Source organism: Prorops nasuta, unplaced genomic scaffold, assembly GCF_024137725.1.
Source record: "Prorops nasuta isolate Cenicafe-Biocafe unplaced genomic scaffold, Cenicafe_Pnas_1.2 PNAS00008, whole genome shotgun sequence".
Lineage (NCBI taxonomy): Eukaryota > Metazoa > Arthropoda > Insecta > Hymenoptera > Bethylidae > Prorops > Prorops nasuta.
Genome location: NW_027116805.1, coordinates 9,096,951 through 9,117,332, shown reverse-complemented (window position 1 = coordinate 9,117,332; position 20,382 = coordinate 9,096,951). Strand labels below are relative to the sequence as shown.

General features: G+C 42.3%; 1 protein-coding gene across 1 annotated transcript; it reads left to right on the top strand.

The window, feature by feature from the left end:
- The first annotated feature begins 866 nt into the window (after nucleotides 1-866).
- Nucleotides 867-15,713, top strand: stum (stumble). Its single transcript, XM_066730627.1, has 8 exons — nucleotides 867-1,328; nucleotides 4,992-5,473; nucleotides 6,029-7,715; nucleotides 13,714-13,974; nucleotides 14,074-14,374; nucleotides 14,515-14,641; nucleotides 14,772-14,966; nucleotides 15,080-15,713. The coding sequence occupies exons 2-8, from the start codon at nucleotides 5,074-5,076 to the stop codon at nucleotides 15,202-15,204; spliced, it is 3,096 nt and encodes a 1,031-aa protein (XP_066586724.1). The 5' UTR covers nucleotides 867-1,328; nucleotides 4,992-5,073; the 3' UTR covers nucleotides 15,205-15,713.
- Nucleotides 15,714-20,382: the final 4,669 nt, after the last annotated feature.

The window sequence follows — 20,382 nt, the reverse complement described above, 5'->3', positions numbered from 1 at the left end:
AGCGCGACGAATAAATTCGAAATGGCGCGCGGACCATCAAATTAATATACATAGGTACATAGAAAAAAAAAGAGGTAGAGCTGTGATTGGACAGCCAGACGGATGGGCATATCAGTTTGGTTAAATTATAATAAGTGAATTTCTTTCAGCTGTGCTGCAACGCGTTAATTTGTGACGGACTAGATATCCGTAAGTAACGAGCGCGCGCGTGCTCGTTATTTCGTGAATTTAAGAGTGTTGCCGACTGTAATGAAAATTCCCCCCGATGAGGCCATTCTTTCATTCATTAAAACGGCCGAAGGCCGAGATTGGCAGTCCTAAATTATTGGAACATTAGCTTGATTGAACTGAAACTGGGTTCGGCTCGATCCGGCAGTGCTGCGCAAACGAAACTTTAATATTCGTGAAACACCCCTCTATCCCTCCTCCTAGATATTATCTAGCTGTTGCATAAAAATCCTCTCACAATGGGAGCCACGAAAGCGGAACCTTTTCTCGACTTTTTCTTACCAGCGATATACGCGCGAGAGAAGAAAAGCAAGAAAAGAAAAAAACAAACACATAAATTCACGTTCTCGCTGCATATATCGTCGAGATCCAGAACGAGTTGGAGGATAATTTTCTTCTCTTTCCCCTATCCTATATAATATAATTCTCTCGCCTCTATCGTTCATGAGAAAAGAGAAAACTATATTGTTTAATCTATGACAATCGGCGCGGGACGAGAGGAAAACGCTGTTGGATATATATATATATATATATTATGTTGAAAATTGTTATTTTTAGTGCGGAAACGTATAGTCTGCATTGGACGAGCTTATTTCGAGTGGTTTTGAAGGATTGGTCGCAGGAATGATTGTGAAATTTGTTGCGCGCGTTCGTCGATTGTAGGAGGTGCTGGGTGCAGGCTATATTATATATATATATAGATATAGTATATAAGAGGAGAGGAAAGTTTAAATAGATTTCTGGGTATATAGGGGGAAGAGAGCGTTTTGGCAAATGGTGCGTGATGTACGTAGGGTGAAAATTAAGTTGCATGTGGAAAGGACGATGTGGTGTGGCGATCGGGCGCGCGCCGAGCCGAGTGCCCCGACCGAAAGCGAACCAACTCCTTCGTTCGTTCGTTCGGCCCGGCCCCAGCCCAGCCAGCGGCCAGCCAGCACAGCACTCCGCTTCGCTCTGGCTGTGCTGTGCGCTGCCCAGTAAGAACGCGTTCGTGCTCACGCGAAGACGATGAGTCTCTTACCTCGTGTGCGCGCGTCTTCGTAAATGTTCCGTGCCTCGAGTTACCTGATTCGCGACCAAGCCGACCACCTGGTAGCCAGGTAAGTGGTCGAGGGCCACTGGACAACCCTTATCGAAAATTCGCCATATCGTATCAGCCCGTCCCTCCCCAATCTAGCGAGAGAACATTCCTGCAAAGATAAATGATGGCTCGCTATCGCGAAAGAGAAAAACAACTCATCGTCTTCTCGAAAATCGTGCAAATCTTGCATATAGGAAAATTCACAATTGCCTTTTCCACGGTTTATTTCCCCTCGACCAGTAGTAGTACGGTGTTTTCCTGCGCGACGATTATTAACACACGGACCCTCGTGGCTCGGACTCCAAGTATATATGCTCTTGGATTTGAATCAGATCGATAAAGGACCGACCTCACCACTCGCCGCGACGAAGAATCTCGCGGAATTTTCTTCTTATCGCACACCAAGTTTTCCACTTCCGTTCCACGATAAACGCGCGCAGCCATCTTGATTTCACCCTCCGACGCGAAAAACGCACAAAGCCTTTCTTAAAATAGATATACTTTCCTAATCTTCTCCTCCATTCATTTGTCATTTAATGGAAAATCCCTCATTTCTCCCCAACAAATTTCCCCCGAAGCAATGCAGGAAAATCTATCGAGTTGACAAATAAAGTTTCAGATTTTCCAACTGATATCCTTCGGAATTTCCTGAATTTTCCGTTTTTAGTGCTCGCGTGCGAGTTCCAATATCGATCTAAAATTTTCCTTCCGGGTTTTCCAGGTTTCCGACATGAATTTCCAGCGCGCGCGTTACGTATATAGTATTATAGACGACAGTGTACTGAAAACCCGCCCGGACACTTAACATGAAGATATAGCTGAGTGATTGCACACAGAGCTAGCAAACGCGCAAGGAAAATTGTTCGAGTTATTTCCGATATGTGCAGGAGACGGAGGAAAATGGGCAAAATGTGTGGAAAATTAATGGGCTTTTGTAAACGTTTTATCGCAGCCTTTATCCGAGAGTCTCGTATGAATCTGGGTCGTTAATCTGCTGTAATTGTGTAGCGAAAGGATTAACATAAAAAGTTGAGAGATAAAGAAGGATGAGAGGAATAAGTGGGTCGTTTGAGTAGCTTTTCCGAAGGGGATGAGTGATTATTCGGGGAATAACTGGATCGTTGGGAGGAGGTGGCCGCAAGAACGGGTCGAATAAGCAATATAGGCGTATATACAAATGCGGAAATGTTCCACGCAAGAATCGTTCGGGTCGCTGCGCACGGCGCTGCAACGATTGTTAAACAAATAATCGGGCGGAGCGAGTTAGACGATGGATATGTTATACGTATATATATATATATATATATATATACGCTACGCGGAAATTGCCAGCGCGTAAACACACGAGTTGTCGCGGGGTCATCGCCCTCTCGAGAAGCTTATAATGGATTATTTCATCTTTTTATTGGTATACTATATCGTCGTGCACATTCTCGCGCAATAAGGAGCTGTGCAGTCAATTTCGGAAAATCACCTGGATAGTGGTAGCAGAGCTCGGTAACTCGAAGAGGAGAAAGTGTGTGTGCGCGCGCGCGCTGCTAAAGGGAGATCGAGAAGAGAGCTCGTTAACATTTTCGTATACGCTTCATTGCTAATGTTGGCAAGTGGAAGCAAAAAATGTGTGTATTGCCGCGAGAATTTTTGGAAAATCCAGCAACGAGACAAACAGAGTATGTCAAAGAGAGAGAGAGAGAGAGAGAGAGAGAGAGAGGGAGGGGCTTTATGAAATTTTCCGCTTCTGATTTGTAGCCCGGTGAGCTGCGACGATGCGCTCGTTACACCAAGCAAGCGAGTCGCCAGCTTGGAAAGCGCCTTCTGTGTGTGTGTGTGTGTGTGTGTGTGTGTGCAGGAGAAAGAAAGAAAGAAATGAGAGATCCTTCGTGAAATATTGTGCAACGGATGTTAATTGGACCAACCCAGTTGTTGAGCCATCTCAGCCTGTGTAATCTGTCACGGCACATCGGAAATTAACCCCCTCTAATTTCACAACTCAACTTTCCACTCTATCATTTTGCATTATCCGGCACACTTTGCCAATGAGCCGAGAAAAAATCATTAAGAAACAATGCCAATCTTAACATCTCGATGTGAAATTGCAGCAAAAGTTTTACCCGCATAAACATTGAATTCCGTTCGTTGTACAAAAATACAGGACATTTTATTATAGTTTATCGAGTGCTATATAGCTGTATTTTCGCGCGGGATTTACGGCAGGAAAGCCGATGGTCATTGCGGCCTGCATTATCTAAATTTAAGTGGCATATGCAATCGATTATATGGTTCGAATTAATGAGCGCATGACTATATATACATACGTCATAGAATAAAACAGACATTGAGCCTTTCGCGAGATTTTATCATGCGCATGCATGTATATAGGTTATTTAGCCGTGGAAATTTGAGTTACTCGTATCCGTGCGGGCCATCGGCGCAACGGCCCCAAAAGAGATATTTTTCTTTCAAAACACACACAGCCTCGATCGTCCTCCTTGTAAATACTGCGTGGCTCCGTGTGAAAGAGATATAATGACAAACATCAAGTACGACCATTTTTCGGTATGACCACTCGGGGTCAAGGTGACCGAATGTTTTTAGACTTCCGGTACAATTGATGAATTCTATTGAGGAAAATGGCCGGTGATCGATCACCGTGTCGACCTAGTTGCTTGGACTTTCGTTCTTTTACAAAGGGCTCGCTGCCTATTAAAGAGATTTCGCCTTCGAACCAACGCAGACGGTCACACGCGGAAGACGCGCTAAGAATAATTTAAATCGCTCGCTTTTATCGCCCTTGTGCATGATGTACCCAAAATAATTCATTCATTTACAGATTATCTTTGTTTTTCTTTCTTACAACTGTTCCGAGAGAAGATGGAGGGGGGGGGGGGGGGGAGGTAAGACGTGTTCCTCGACAAAATAAATTAGTCGTCAACTGCATGGCGTCTAAAGTTTCGTGGTCATTGATTCGTAGCGCGAGTGGCGCTCGTAAATCAGCCCTGGATGGCGTTACGAGCTGTTACACATGGTGAGTTATGCTCGAGACTCGCGAGGTCGTTTTGATGCAACCGTGATTAAATTCGGCCATTCCAGGATGGATAACTGTCCTCCAAAATATATCCACCCCTCTGTAACGAGCTAAGATAAATAAAACGTGCATGACGATGGATCGATTGGACCAAATTGTCAAATTGCCAAATTTTTGCCCCGATATCGAGCGAATACGTAACTGCATGCAGACTGCGAGCGATCTTTGGAAAAAATCTGGCTGACCAATATAATAACAGAGAGAGAGAGAGAGAGAGAGAGAGAGAGAGAGAGAGGGCGCTTGATTATGAGAGCGTGGCCAGCACGTTCTACCACTAGATGATAGCAACTCGGTGGGCTGCGGTAATTATCGCGAGCTTTACGAGTTGTTAATTATTTACCGTTGTTAACGGCCGCATCGCGTAGAATTTCTTTTTCCTGCACTTCGTTCGCTTCCCTGGTTCTCGGTTCTTCCATTTGCGAATGAAATTCGATCGTTTGGCGGTGATAATGAATGAGTCGCTGCAGAGATCGAGTTTTATATATGCATGAGGGTCTTCCATGCATGCATTTACCGTTATTTTTTTCGCGAGATGCAATATATTCTATATAGCACATAGTGCTGCAGTGTGAGACGTGATATCGAATGGTTTTGCAGGTGAAGAGAAGGTAGGAGGGGAGGATCGCGAGTGCAGGTGGTCCCTTGTCTGTATGAGGGTCCTGAAGGGACGTCGGCGAAGATGAGGCGGCACGAGGAGGGAGGGGGGGGACAAGGATTCCGGGAGGCCCCGCCATTTCGAGTGCTGGTGGCGCCCGACGCCCGTTACCTCTCGGCGTCGCCGACGTCGGGCGTCGGTGGTATGGCGGTGCCGCCGCCTCCTAGGGCGCCGGAGCCCTATAAGGTCGCCCCGGCCTCGATCACCTACGCCAGGGCGCACAGGCGCTCCAGCTTCGTTATCCTGGCGGAGGCCAATCCGGAATCGACGGGGGAGCGTTCCCCTTCCCCTTCACCTTCCAACCTTCCCACGGGAAGAATCTCCCCCTTCAGGGGTAAAGGATTCAAGCCACCACCGCCCAGGGCAAGATCCAGGAACGAGTCACCCGATAATTCCGACCCTGGAAGAAAGTCTGATCGCAAAGGTATACTCCAACTCTACTCTCTAGAGTGCGCTTATCTCGCATCTCCTTTTATCTATATATATATATATATATATATACTTTTTAAACGTCAAAATTCATTCGTCCATATACGTGCGACTACGCGATATCTTATATGAATTTTTTACGCAATCTTTTTCAATCTACTCTCTAAACTCGAATAAGTGAAAATTTCACTTATTCCATAAGTGAAGGCATTCTTCACTTTTGAAAAACTGAAACTTTTATCCAAATGGTGACCATTATTCTATTCACTTATTCTAAGCGAACGATTTTTGACTTATCGAATAAGTGTATATACACTTACAATAAGTGAAATTTCACTTATTGAGATTTAGAGAGTATATATAAATAAAGATAAGTTTTTAACGAGTCTTTTGTGCAAACTTTGATAGCTCTTACGATTGATGAGATATATATATATATATATATATATATAATTGAGAGTTTTTATGTAAAATTAAATAATATATATGGTTATGGTACGTATAGATTAAACAAATCTTATACTGTGAATTTTTGTCCTCGCTTCCTCAGGTTCAATCTCGCAGCAAAACAGTCCAAGAAGAAGCTTGATACCGCAACCAACTCGACGGCGTTCGGTCTCCCTTGGTAAAACGAACGATCGTTCAACATCACCGGCCAGTAAAAGAGTGGACAACTCTAAAAATCGTTTAAGCCTGTCAACGACCAACATCGAAGCTAGTGGCAAACCAGGATTGTCCAGACGTTCCATTTCCAAATCCACCAGTAGGCTCTCACCCATTCAGGGAACTCCAACGAAGCCACCGAATCAGAAAGCAGCGCCGTTGAGGAGAGGCGATCACTTCAGGGGGAACTCTAGGATCTCGCCTGGAAAAAATCTCAGAGCTGCCCTACCGCCGAAGAGTCTTTCGAACAAGAGGTCGGTTCAGAATCAAAATTCCAGCAGGGAACGTTTAACCTCTCCCTCCAAGATACCCCTGAAGGCGTTCGCTTCTGCGAAAAAGTCCAATTCCACTTCGTCCTTGAGCAATAACAACAACAGGTTCATTAGTCTGAAAGTACCAGCAGTTGCCAAGGAGGGGGAGGGGGAGGAGGCGAAGAGAGACGAGAAGAAGGAGACGAGGAAGAGCGACGAAGATGTAAAGGATGATGGGACTAAGAGTGGGGAGAGTGAAAAGTCTGACAACTCCGTAATGGAGAACGTTGCTGACCAAAAGAGTCCTCTGCAGGCTTCCGAGGAATTGGCTTTATTGGAGCTTTTGAAAAAGTCATCAGGAGCTACTGGAACTTCCAGCGTGGTCAATACGACGACCACCACGGCTGTGCAACCTCTGAAGATCGACCAAACGCCCAAAGATTCGAAATCGACGAGTCCCGTTGCCAAGGACGAAGAAAAGTCGAGCGATTCTTCGGCAACAAAGGAGGAGGCTCCGGTGGTACAGGTGCTAAAACAAGCTGCCGCTCCTAAGGAGGAGAGGACGAACAATTTTCAAAAGGCGGTTTCCAGGTTACCTAAGATAAGCAGATTGAAGAGCGTGAATGACAGTGGTTCGCCAGGTACCGGTAGCCCGAAAACTGCAAGTCCCAGGACCGTCGGTCAATCGACGAAGAATCAGGTGAGATTGAACGGTAGCACCGAGCAGAAGCCTAACAAGGACATCCCAGACCCTTCGAAATCGCCGAATACCAAGTTGGTTCAAGCGAAGGATGGAATTTCTTCGTCCTCCTCGACCTCCTCCTTAGTGGATGGTACCAAAATGGCGGAATCCAAGGAGACCCTCGAAAAGAGTTCCTCCGAGAAAAGTGAGTCGACGAGAGACGTTGAGACGCCGGAAGTGATAATGGAGAACATCAGGAAGGATTTGGGGGTGGCCGGGGACAAAATGGCCGCGTTGGAGTCGAATTTGGCGAGAGCGGATGCGATGTCGATGGCTGCCAAGGGGAATAGCGTGCGGGTCGATGCAAATGGGGAGTCGTTGAAGCTTGGGACCAGTGAGAATAGCGAAGGGAAAGGATTGAACAGGGGAAATCGTGGTAGCAATCCTTCCCTAAGGTCCACTGGTGTATCCAGTGCGTCCTTGGAAAGTGCTGGATCCACGGATACCGGGGTCAGCGTCGATACGGTTAAAGGAGTCTCGTCCCCTAGGGAGAAGAAAGGCGTGCACGTGGTCAAAAGGCCCCAGGAAATCGAGACGCTCAGTGGAAACGTTATGCATCTCGAACAAAACGGCGAACCTGCGTAAGTTCTTACGACATCTATAATCGCGCATAAAAAATCCACCAATTTAAATATTTTTCATTTATTATCCAATTGATCGTTGAATAAACGGTAATTTGACAAGAAATCTTCATACTGCAGGAAAATTGTAATTTTCCTGCAGTAACTGTAATACCACCGAATTACTCGATAAAGTAATTCATCGACATGATGTATTCTTTTAGGGACCAAGTATAGTATAGGTCTCAATAAGCTATACTGCATATACTGCAGTGTAAACGCGAGGCATAGAATGTATATATGTACCTGCACAAGTTTGCATATAGAAAAATTTGAAATCTTTACGCGATCAATGTCTTGAGGGTTTTTTTATGTCCATTATTTTTAAAATAACTCACTGAATTATCTTTCTTCCAAGACCTCGATTATTCGATCAATCCTATATATAGATCCTTTCGTACCCTCGGAAAACCTCAAGCGCCCCAAGATTGAATTAGTCATGCGTGAAATTTGAACAGAAATTAATAACGCGCCAGTTATATTTCTTTCCTCGACGCTTTTTCATTGTCATTGGAATATCTGCTCCAATTATCAACGAGAGTGGCTCGAGCAAGAAAGTTTCTGATACTTTTGGCGAGATTTCACCGTCCGGATTTAGAGTTGGATTTTATATAAAAATAAATAAACGTCTTTCCTGAAAGTGTAACGATCAGATAAAAGGGGGAAAGGCGAAAGCGTAGATTCCTATCGGTTTATTTATGCTTTGTGCTTCGAGTATTAGGCCCTCCCCCTATTTCACTAATCGAGAGTGCATCTTCTTTGCAGCCATGCAGCTGTGCATGGTATCGCTCTGATGTCAATGAACAAAATTCGCTTATCGGGGTTCTGCGGGGTCACACCTAGAGAGAGAGAGAGAGAGAGAGGGAGCGTCGAATGATATATAGATTCTCGAGGAACGAAGAAACGCGAATTGTTCAATCTCTGCAGTAACGCGAATCAGTGCATGATAATTTAATTTCCCGTCGGTGCGTACGTCGATTTAAAAATGATGAGTATAATACAAATGGAAAAGAGTGGGATTGAGATATTGGTATTGGGGTGTCTCGCGTCTATATACCATGGGGGTGAAATTTGCAAAGTAAATGCATTCGGGGGTGGGCTATCGGTGATTTATCGAGGGAATAATGGCGCCAGCTAGAGCCTGGCCTACCTTACATTACTCCTGACAGATCCAGAGTTCATCGACCCCATGCAAGCAGTTGTAAACCTCCACCTTCGACGGTGGCCATTTATCGATCTACCTTGGATTTACATTTGACTCGCCATGGACAAAGCGGAGGCTAGGGTGGTGATGATAAATCAGAAGGAAAATCCTAACCTAGCGCGAATCGATAAATTTGTCCCCTGTTCGTCCTAACAGGACTCTCATCTGTGCGAGGAATAACAAGAGGAAAGGTTACGATGGCCTTTGATCGGTGATTTCCAATGAATGGCACTTAATTTTTTTCATAAGATTTATAATGGATGAATGCGAAGGTTGAAATTTATAGGAGATCGATGGCGGATTTGAGGGTGTGGTGACCCAAGTGGTGTGCTTTTGACGAATCACGTACGGGTCGAGCTCTTTATTTCTCTTGGTCAGGGAGATATATCTCACGATCAAAAGGAACTTTGTTCAGTTGCTTAAACAAAACTGCCATAATCCTCTTGTACACGATTATACCAGAGTGTATTATGTATTTATGTTAGCACCGACACACCAACATTCCTATAGGAACTCACTATATATATATATATATACCGTCACGCTATTGCAGGCTATTGTGAGTCACTGAAAGGTGCAGGCTGTTTATAATATCACACGAACTCTCATTAGTTTCTTCGCCCAAGCAGTTAAACCATCGTTTTATCGTTCCTTCTTATACCAAAGCAACATTTTATTGTCTACACTTTCTATACCAAGGCGCACGAATCCTCTTACCTGAAATCAGCAGATAAAAATATTGGCAGTCTAATTATTTCTGAAACTGTTCATCGATTTTCCTGCGTCGCGTGGTCTCTGGATATTGGTCAATCGTTCGGTTGGTAAACAAAACTTTAACTTTTCAAAGTTACGCCAAATAATTATTCCAGGCTGATTTATAAATAGAAAAAATTTATCAGACTTTTTCTGAACTCTATTGACTTTGGCCGAAGAGCGTGGAACTCCATTTTTTCTCATGCATCATAAAGAAATATATATCGACGAGAAGGCACCCTATTTGGTATATAGCTTAAAAAGACTATCAAGCTTACCCAAATCTGCTGTTACAGCGTTCACGTTACACTTGAAAATGATATTAGCACGTTCTAATTATTCAGATATCTTAATTCATTTCGATCGCTATGAATAATAAAAAAATCATACAAGTATTCTTCTACGTTATTCGAAATTAGGCTGGTCGAAGAGTGCACGGTGATCGTGCGCGCAGCTATAGAGATGAGTGAAAATTAATCTTTAAAGGACAAAGTGTCTCTGCGTCCCGCTTGTATTAGCGGCCTTTGTGTCATTCCGATTAGCTCTCAAAATCCAACGCAACTCGTGGTATTTGCCAGGGGAGAATCAATCGCGTTTGGATTCATGTCTCGATTCTTCGACGATGCGTGCATGGGTGCATGGAATCGATACCGCGGCTCTCCACGGTGGTAATTAAGAGTTTTCTTTTTGCGTGCCACGTATACGGCTTGTGTATTTGAAAAGGTGGATGAGAGGAAACGAGGAGACTAGAAAAGAGGGAGGCGTGTCGCGTCGCGTCGGCCCAATAAGGGCTAAGAATCGAGTGGAGAATTATTATTTTCTTATCGAGAGTCGAGTTTCACAGGCCCGTCGCGTCGTCGTAATATACTTAGGAGGTGAAAAAATTGTAGTTGAAAACGCTTTGTCCTACCAAGTCCGAGGAATCGAAGCGGTCGAGCCTTTCGAGATCGATTTCCAGTCGCAGAGCGTCGACTCAAAGACGCGCCGCTGCAGGAATGCTATATAGCATTTTTTTTTTCTCTTTTTTTAACGAGAGGAAATAAACGTTGGAGCAGAAACAAGGCATATTACATTGGTTTCGTGCAGCAGAATTCTTAAGGCGACGGTTCGTATTGCGGCTTATCTGGCCGCGATAAAACTATCATTCGCCATTTTGCCCCTTTCTCCAGGGGACTCGAGGAAATTTCTCTGAAACGAACGGTTGTCCGGCGATTGCGTCAGCTTCGAAGGTCACGCTTGGAAAAGTGTGTCAGGTAGAAAGGTGGTGCGTGAGATGTGCCTTTCGGCTTCACCCTTGCTAAATCTTGGACAAATCCCCGCACCCCTTGGACTTTTGCATGGGCGTGAGAGCCTCGACATTATTGGGCCAAGGTCGAACGGTCGTTCTCCAACGAGACTATCTCCCATCAGCTGCTAAGGATTATCATTATAATTGTCCTTTGCAGAAATTCTTTAGCGCGCAACGCGCAACGTGTATATACGGTCGTCCCATGCATTTCGCTCGGCCGGTTGCAGCGTCGCGCGTCGCGTCGCGTAGCGTCGCGTCGCCAAGCTGTAGATTGCGTGGCGACAAATTGCCTCGTTTGTTTCTGAAACAATAGAATTGCAAAAAGTGACTTTCTCTCGCACGCGAATCGAGCATTGTTCTCAGGTCTCGCGAAAAGATTGTAGAATTTTGTATTTAGCTTTGCGTCCTCCGATGTATGCGGGGGTGGGGGTGGGGGTGGTTTTGGTCCCGCGACCAGAGAGCAGGGATGTCGACGTTGGAGGACGATACAGGGTTGATTCTCTCTTGGAATTTCGGGGTGAATTTTTCTGTAGGACGTTGGAGGGGCTCGCGGGGGTGTTGGGGGGTGGCGGCGGCGACGGCGAGCGCACACCTTCGAAAGGCTGATGAGGTAAAGAACTTGGCAGGTGAGTCGTTATCGATTTCTACACGGCTGGGCGTTGTGTATATGCTAAGGGGACGCGAAGGCGAGATCTTTGCGTGACCATTGGGCCACCCCATCCCACCCCTCCCCGAGAGAGAGAGAGAGAGAGAGAGAGAGAGAGAGCCACCCTTCGTCCCCGAGAGGCCTGACCAACCCCCGACGACTGCGGCACCTGCAATCTTTGACTCAGTCCTGGCCAGTGACGATGGTCACTCCGCGCAGTCGAGAATTCCTCCAATTCGAGCCAGTTCCGCGATTGACCGTTTAGCTCTGTGTTGGCCCAAAACTACCCACGGATCCCCGCGGATCAACGGCGCCCACTCTCCACTACCCCTCGGCCCTCGCCACGTGCCCAGGTAAATCCATTCTTCGCACGCACTTACCCTCAGCACCATCTCACCTTCCACAAATTTTGCCTGCATTCCGAACCGCGAATCGACCGCGCGCGTTAATCGCATATACAGTCTCTCTCATTTTTCCTAAACTCTGTACTGCAGTCATATATATATATATATATATATATATATATATATAGGGGACGCGATTTTCAACTACTGCTCTTAATGAACGTACCGTTGGCAATTTCGATTTAAAATGGAAACGAAGAAATTTCCATTTTTCAATTTTCATCATTCGCAAGGTTAATATGTTAAATTGCGTTATATTTAACGTTGTGCACCTGTGAAATAAACAATCTGGATATAATGCTGCAAGGGAGAATAACTCAAAAGTTTAATTCTAAACAAGCTTTTAAAATTGTATTGAATTTTTATTTATTTAAAGTTCGCTACAAATGTATTACTTTTTAACTGAAGTACTCTATATATATTTGCTCGGTCAGTCCAGTCGATCTAACGTTGGTAACTTCGTTATCGAGAATTCCTGCGATTGAAATGAGTGTGAGTTGACTCTGGCGCTGGAGTACGTGTAGCCGAAAACGCCCTCGGACCACCTGCGCCCAGATAAATTCGTCGCTCGCTCGCACTGATTTTACCATCTTGCGAATAACTCCAGTCTCTTATCATTGCTTTAATATTATTTCTCTCTTATCCGTAGCACGCAACATTTGTTTAACCTTCGTCATAATAATTGATATTTCTCTGTAATTGAAAAATAGGCCAATCTTTGAGACTTATACTTTTACTTATTACATCGATTCTTTTTCCATGCACCCAATGTTGATTCTCAAGCATGGTTTACCTCTCTCAAAGTGCGTCAAAGTATATACTGCGTGGGCACGATATTTAAAGGCATATATAATAATCTTGAGAATGATCGAAAGTTGCAGGGCGCGCGAATGGTTTGCGCGAGAAAGCAATAATATATATGTATGTAGAGTGCTTTCGCTGCTTCTCGTGAAACTTGCAGGGAGGGAAAAATTGTTGGCCGTGACGAAAACTTTTCGCACGATTCTTTCGCGTTTCTTTTGAAAATGAAAGGTGCAGCTGATGTATGGCATGACGTGGTGCCGCGGTGCACGGGATCGATGGAGTAATTTTGTGAGAAACTTTTGGACACAAGAGGCAAATTTGACATTATCATCGGCAATCGCATTATCAGAATTGTATTGCAGCTGGCAGAGAGCGGGGGGCCGGAAGACCCATCGTGCTCGAATGCGACCTGATTCACTTCCGGCCAACTTCCGAAGGCGCTCCGCAGCTGATATTAACCGGTGCAATTTTTCTGAATCCAACTTTAATTTTAGCCAGTCACGCCCGCGATCGACTTTTAATAGTCTGAAACTGCACGGACACGCCTAGCCATTCCGAGCAATTCCACGGATAAGACCAGCAACTCGATCTATGCAATTGGCCCCTGCGCAATAATTTTTATCCAATTGGCAATTAATGATAAGCCATCGTAGGATCGCGTAAGAAATTCATCTGAAAACTTGTTCGCAACACTCCGGCCGCCATGCACGTGTCCTCGCGCTGAATTGTTTCCCTAATTAACTTTCTAGCGCACTTTACTCGGTCCGCCATTTTTATATATATATAGAATATCTCAGCTGCTCTTCTCCTCCAATCGGGTACTCGCTTGTAAACATATTGGGTCGATTGGATGGTTTCAGAGTGCTGGGTGGTAATAGCAGTAGCGAGCAAGAAGCGGCTGAAAAATTGTGGTCGAGGTGGAGAAGATCGGTGGGTGGTTGTTGCAAGTGTCCGGACATGAGGTGCTTGGCCTGTCGACGGGATCCCAAGGGGATCCTGTGGCCCAAACGGAATCAACCCAAGCCACAGATGCAGGCTGCAACGGTCACACCTGCGGCCGCCGCAGTACCCGATGCACCCGTGCCTTCCGGCTCTTGGTCCAAATTCAGATCGAGCTTCAGGTAAACGAAAGTCTGCCACGTGCGAGCTCAATTTTAAATCCAACTTGCGGTAAGTGTGAGAAATGGATGGAGAGTATTTATCGATTGTGGGAATTTCAGGCTTCCTGAGAGCATCGGGTGTACACGACTGAAGGATCTGAAATGCTGCAAGAGAAGAGGACGAGTTGCACCGGCGGAGACTCAGACCTGTTGTCCACCAGAGAGAAGATTCGGTGCACTTTGCAGAAGAATCTTCGCCACTTGCGGATCCTGCGACCCTTGCAGATCTTGCAGATCCTGCAGATCCTGCAATCCATGCAAATGCTGCAAGTACAAAGGACGGAGCAACGATTCTCAACGCAGGAAAAGTATACGCGCCAAGCACAGCCTTACCAGCGTCGCACCACCCCCTTTGTCAGAGGTAAACGACGATAAAACGAACAACGCACCCCCCCCCCCCCCCCCCCCCCCTCCCAATGATATATATGCATATACATGTACAATTGAAACTGATGAAACGATATGTAGAAATTTGTCCAACAAACGCAATTTGTTCGTCAGGAACCAAGAGCTAAGATTCCAGATGTTTTGGTCGAGCACAACTCGATGATGAGGGCTGCCATCCCCTGTTTACCTCTACCGCTCGCCTGGTTTTGTCTGCTTTGGAATGTTCTTTTACCAGGCTCTGGTAAGCTCTGAGCTCCTTAAACTCTCCGTATCCAGCAGCCGTCCGTCCTTCCGTCCGTCCATCCCTCCCTCTTCCCCGACCCCACACACATACATTGCATAGAAAAATATTGTTTTCTCTGTGATCGCAGGCACATTTTGGAGTGGCTTGTTCAATCTTTGCGTCGGTCAGCCAAGATTCTCCTCGGTGGCTACCTTCAAGTCCAGGCTTGGTGCCTTTATCGTAAATCTCATCGTGGGCGTGGGTCAATTATTCACAGTTTTATTCTGCCTCGTTGGATGGGGCTGGAGCATCTGGTGGGGAATCACCATGATTAAACTGGCCAGTGAGTCCTTGGCGATTTTTTAACTAAACTAAACTATATAGGTACACGCACGCGCCCGTTTGGAAAAATAACAAAAAATGTCTACAATCATCTATGATTGATTAACCACACAGGGAAGTACAAGCGTTTCAAGGACTCGGAGGCTGCCAGTGGCGACCCCGAAGCTCGAGCTGGCGAGGCAGCTTTACCACCGGGGGTACCGAGTAACGCCATGCGCGAGATGGAAAGGGCTCGATGAATCTCGAAACTCAGCCGGCCACCACCCTATCTCGCACACAACTCTCTTTTTTTCTATACTTACTACAACAACTTACAAGGAGAAACCTCAACTATCCTCGAGAGAGACTAGAATTCTCGATCACCGGAGGAACCAGATTCGCTTTCAGTGAAAGCAAATTCTTTATTTTCAACATTTCATTTCTCAAATCGACGCAATTTCAATTTCTCCACCGAATTATCAAGCAGACTTTTACAAAACCCTGTTAATTTGTCAGAAATCTGAGGAAACACAAGGGCGAACAACATTTTTTCTACAAAAGAAAGAAAGAAGGGAAAAAAAAAAAAAAAACAGAGAGGAGAAATTGAAGGCGTAGTCGATTTTTCAAATGGATCTTGAAAAATTGCACTTTATATTTTTACTACAATACATATATGTATATATACATATACTTGAATAACCACTTACTAACTTATACCTATACCTGTAAATACGAAAATATACATTACTTACAGCAGTTTTTAATATCAGATTCTTGTAAAATTATCTCGTGCCTTTAATCCTCCCATATATACATATACGCACGAAAGAAACGCGAGCCTGGAAGAATATCGACAATTGATATTTTTAGCTGAAAAGATCTCCGAAGAATGTTCCGAGTATTGTCGAATGGTCGTTATAAGAAATGAAATTTCCTGACATCTCTGCCATGTCGCACGGCCAAAGTCCATTTCCCTCGAAGAATAGTGACCGAGTGTCAAATTGTTTATACGCCGAGATGCGAAGATTTTCTTAAACTGGACTGACTCTGAATATCAAATATATATATATAGGTAAGAAAAGAGCTAGCTAGGTCTTTCATAGCTTTTACAAAACGTGCGCATGCTCGCGGATAGAGTAAAATCGCTAAAAGCATATAATATAAATTGGTTGCATGCACAAGGCTCTATTTCAAGCAAGCACAATCGATATTTCTTATTTTTTTGCGAAGGACTTTTTTATCAGCCATCTTGAATCGAACACACACGTTTCCACCAGTGAAATAATCTTAATTGCATAATCTCTGTGTGTACACTCGTGTTGGATGAACTAGCCCTCCCCCACGCTATATGCGCCAGTGATTTAATTTAACGAAAAATTCCTCTGTGAAAGAAACAATGCATAATCAATGAGATATATGGCAAATGTGAATAAATATTAATCTCGATCGATGGAACAATTAAAACAAATAAAATCTTACAAACTTCCAAGTCTCGGAAGAGTCCCTCTTTCGGGAAATCCCCTGTGTATATAAAATCCAATATATCTTTTAAACCTATACATGTATAATATTAATAAATGATAGAGAGTGGTGCTGAATTCTTGATAGAAAAAAAACAAAAAAAAAAATTCTTCAACATTCATCACCTGCTACAGTGACGTAGGAACTATTATTTTTTATTCAGGAAGACTATGCTCGCTTATTTACATATTTTTACATTCGTAACTTAACGTCTATCTAATTTTGCAGATTAAAAAAATAAATAGCTTCAGTTTAATTTAACATCGTTAAATTCGCATCAGTCACGACCACTCCATTATTTTAAATATTCATTCCACTTTCTCTGGTATTTTCAATGTCGATCAACGAGACTTTCCTTCATCGCAACAGCGATAAAACGAAAGGAAAATGGGCCTAAGAGAGAGGTGGAAAATTAGAAGAAAGAAGAGATAGCGATGAACGAAAAGCGTTTGACAAATTAAAATTATCTCTCAGCCAATTGTCAGGTCACTCGATTTCTCATTTTTCCTATTCCTCCATTTTTCTTCCTTCATCATTATTTACAAATGACAGATTTGAAACAGAAGAGAGAATGAAAAGATAATGGAAAGTGATTTTTTTTACTCCATCGCGCGTATGCCAGATTGTTGCATGGGAATGGTAATTGAACCTTTGTGAAAAGAGTGGATGAAAATGATCGAGTGGCAAGTAAGTAAAGTGAGTATAGTACATCTCGATAATGATCTGTGCTGCTTATCTCGTGTAATTAATCTTTGTAATCGTTATTCTCTCGTTCCCCAGCTAAAAATTCAACAAAAAACTAGAAAGAATCCCCTCTACCCCGTTATTTATCGTTAAAAACAAAATAAGAGACAAACGTGGAAAATATATGTGGTAAATATTTGCAAAATTTGTTTGGTGTTTAACGTGGTTGAAAAAAAAATAAATAAAATAATCCCTATTCAATGAAGAAAATTGTACTTCGTATATGAAAAAAGAAGCACATTTTTGGAATACATTGACAAAGATTTTGTTGTTTTTCGAATCGCAGAGATCTATTTGAAAAATGAATCGAGTGGATAGCACATGCAGGTTTATATTTATTAAAATAAAATATACAAACATATATATATATATATTAGGGTGGTCATTAAAAAAAAATTTTTGGCGGATCCTTAAAAAATACTAGTATTTGATGAGAAACTACAGTGGTTGAAACCTGTGGCCTGAGATAAATGATGAAAACACGTGCCTCATTGCGATCAAATATAATTTTCGAAGAATTTTTACAGTTTTTCGCAGATAACTTATTAAATATTCGATTCTATGAAAAGACGCATATAACCTTTTCTCTGAAGAATTAAATTCTACATAATAAAGGTTCTATACATTTTTCTTCTAGAATGCATATTAATCGAGATATTGCTGAAAAATCGATCCTCTTTTTCGTTTATACACATTATATTGACATATGCTCATATGAGTAGTTATTCTAATTTCGCTATGGTTACACATTTCATTTCTCTTAATTTAATAAAATATGTTAATTGTACGATAAACTAAAAATAATTATTCATATAAACATATCAATATAATGTGTATAAACGAAAAAGAGGATCGATTTTTCAGCAATATCTCGATTGGTATGCATTCTAGAAGAAAAATGTATAGAACCTTTATTATGTAGAATTTAATTCTTCAGAGAAAAGGTTATATGCGTCTTTTCATAGAATCGAATATTTCATGAGTTATCTGCGAAAAACTGTAAAATCATTCGAAAATTATATTTGATCGCAGTGAGGCACGTGTTTTCATAATTTGTCAGGCCACAGGTTTCAACCACTGTAGTTTCTCATCAAATACTAGTGTTTTTTAAGGATCCGCAAAAAATTTTTTTTTAACGACCCCACCCTAATATATATATATATATATATATATATATGTAATCACATCGAATGCATCGACTTAAGAGAAATTGCAGTCTGAAAATTATTCCCTTTAAGCCAGTGCAGCCGACTTCTGTATTTATCGCTGAAGACCTGCGATATTTCAGTCAGAATATATATGTATATATATATATATACATATATTATACAGGATTGTTCAGATAAAACGAATCAGATCATGGACATAAAATGCCTTTTATTTTCGTAACTGGAAGAGTTAGCAATTTTTGCTATAAGAACTTTTTGAAATGTGCTTTGACTTGCGTTCAGAAAGGCTGTGCAGCAAAAATTGCTAACTCTTCTAGTTACCAAGTTAAAAGGCATTTTACGTCCATGATCTGATTCGTTTTATCTGAACAACCCTGTATATCTGGCGAGAGGAATAAATTATTATTATTAATATTATTATATTCTGTAGAGTAGGTATATATGCATGGTTTATGGTGTGGGTGTTAATGAATCGAGTCGTTCACGCTGATATATATATTGAGTAGTATATGTTTAATGATGTGACTCCATAATATGTCAATATGCACAGGTAAATATTGTTATTATAATAGAATAGTGTTACAGTGTGTAAATGTGATACGATAATAAAGTTATAGTAACAATTATAATTAAGAACTTAAAATAAATCTAAAGGATAATTCACTACATCACTATATCGGCTAGCGACTATTAACCATAATAGCCTACCATGTCTTTTTACTATTCAGCGCTCAGTGTGTTATATCCTCCGAATAATAAGCTTTCTTTCTCTCGTACATATTCTCCAACTCTTCAATCGTTACTACTCATCTCTATAGCTTCTCTGCCAAACAGAGCCAAAATCCCTCAAAACTCACTCGCTTCTCTCATCTTATATATATATATATATATACAGAAACCATGATAGCCTGGAAAGTTTTGCTCCCGTTTCACTTTTGATTTGCCTGAAACAACATATATATATATATATATATATATATATATATAATATATAGTATACTATATTTCATTGCGAAGAAAAGTTATCCGAAAGAAACTGCGACTATCCATATATATATCTGCGCCACTCGTGATTTATCTTTTTTTCTAAGCACACATACAAGCGTTTCGCATACTTCTACAGTGTAATTCAGTGTAATCACATTATATGAGAGTGAGGGGTATATATGATATATAATCCGTTTATAATTCTTACACGCGTACACATTGTTATATTTATACAGAAAATTGCTTAAAAATTTGCAAGTTTAATTTTTGTCTCTCTCGCATGTTGAAAAAGTTAAATAATCAGGTGCGAAAGGTCTTTGACGACAGTTGAGCTCGTGATCGATTAACAAAGTTTGATTCACCGAGGAAAAATGGCTGTAGGTCGGATCGATCAATGACTTTATTCGTTAACGCGTCGAACATGTCACACACCTGTTATAAATCGTTTCAATAATAATTGGGTGAGCAGTGTGCAACATTTGAGTAGCGTAGATCCAACGTGTTCGATCGGTCAACAAAGACCTTTCCACGTGAGCAAAATTTACACATATCTTACGCGCGTATAATTTATTCACGGATAATTCTTATTTGTTTATAATAATGGGTGTGCGTGGATGCGTGGTAATTGTGCTGTTGTGTTCAGTGTGTGACGGTTCTTTTTTCTCTCATTGCTATATCAGAGTTCCGGCGAGCCACGAAGCTCGGTTTTTATCTATATCGTTAATAATCATTTATTATAAATATATATATATATATTTATATATATATATACATGCGAATTTGCATATACGTATCATGTAATGCTGTTAATTTGCGGTAGTGCAGACTGCAGAGCGATAATGATGATAACAAAGCAAGCGTCGCGGGGATAAAAAGGATTTTAGGCCAACCACATGTCGTGCCAAGAATTTTGCCAATTGCAGTATACAACGTACTCTCTCTCTCTCTCTCTCCCCCCCCCCCCCCTTCCCTCGTAATAAGTACCTTGTTTTATTGAAAAATAATTTATTTACTTCT

What these genes read in the sequence shown, in the direction of transcription:
- stum (XM_066730627.1), top strand. Translation starts at nt 5,074, where the DNA reads ATGAGGCGGCACGAGGAGGGAGGGGGGGGACAAGGATTCCGGGAGGCC. An exon ending in AAATTCAGATCGAGCTTCAG is followed by an intron (nt 13,975 to 14,073) that starts GTAAACGAAAGT and finishes TGGGAATTTCAG; the next exon opens with GCTTCCTGAGAGCATCGGGT. An exon ending in CACCATGATTAAACTGGCCA is followed by an intron (nt 14,967 to 15,079) that starts GTGAGTCCTTGG and finishes TTAACCACACAG; the next exon opens with GGAAGTACAAGCGTTTCAAG.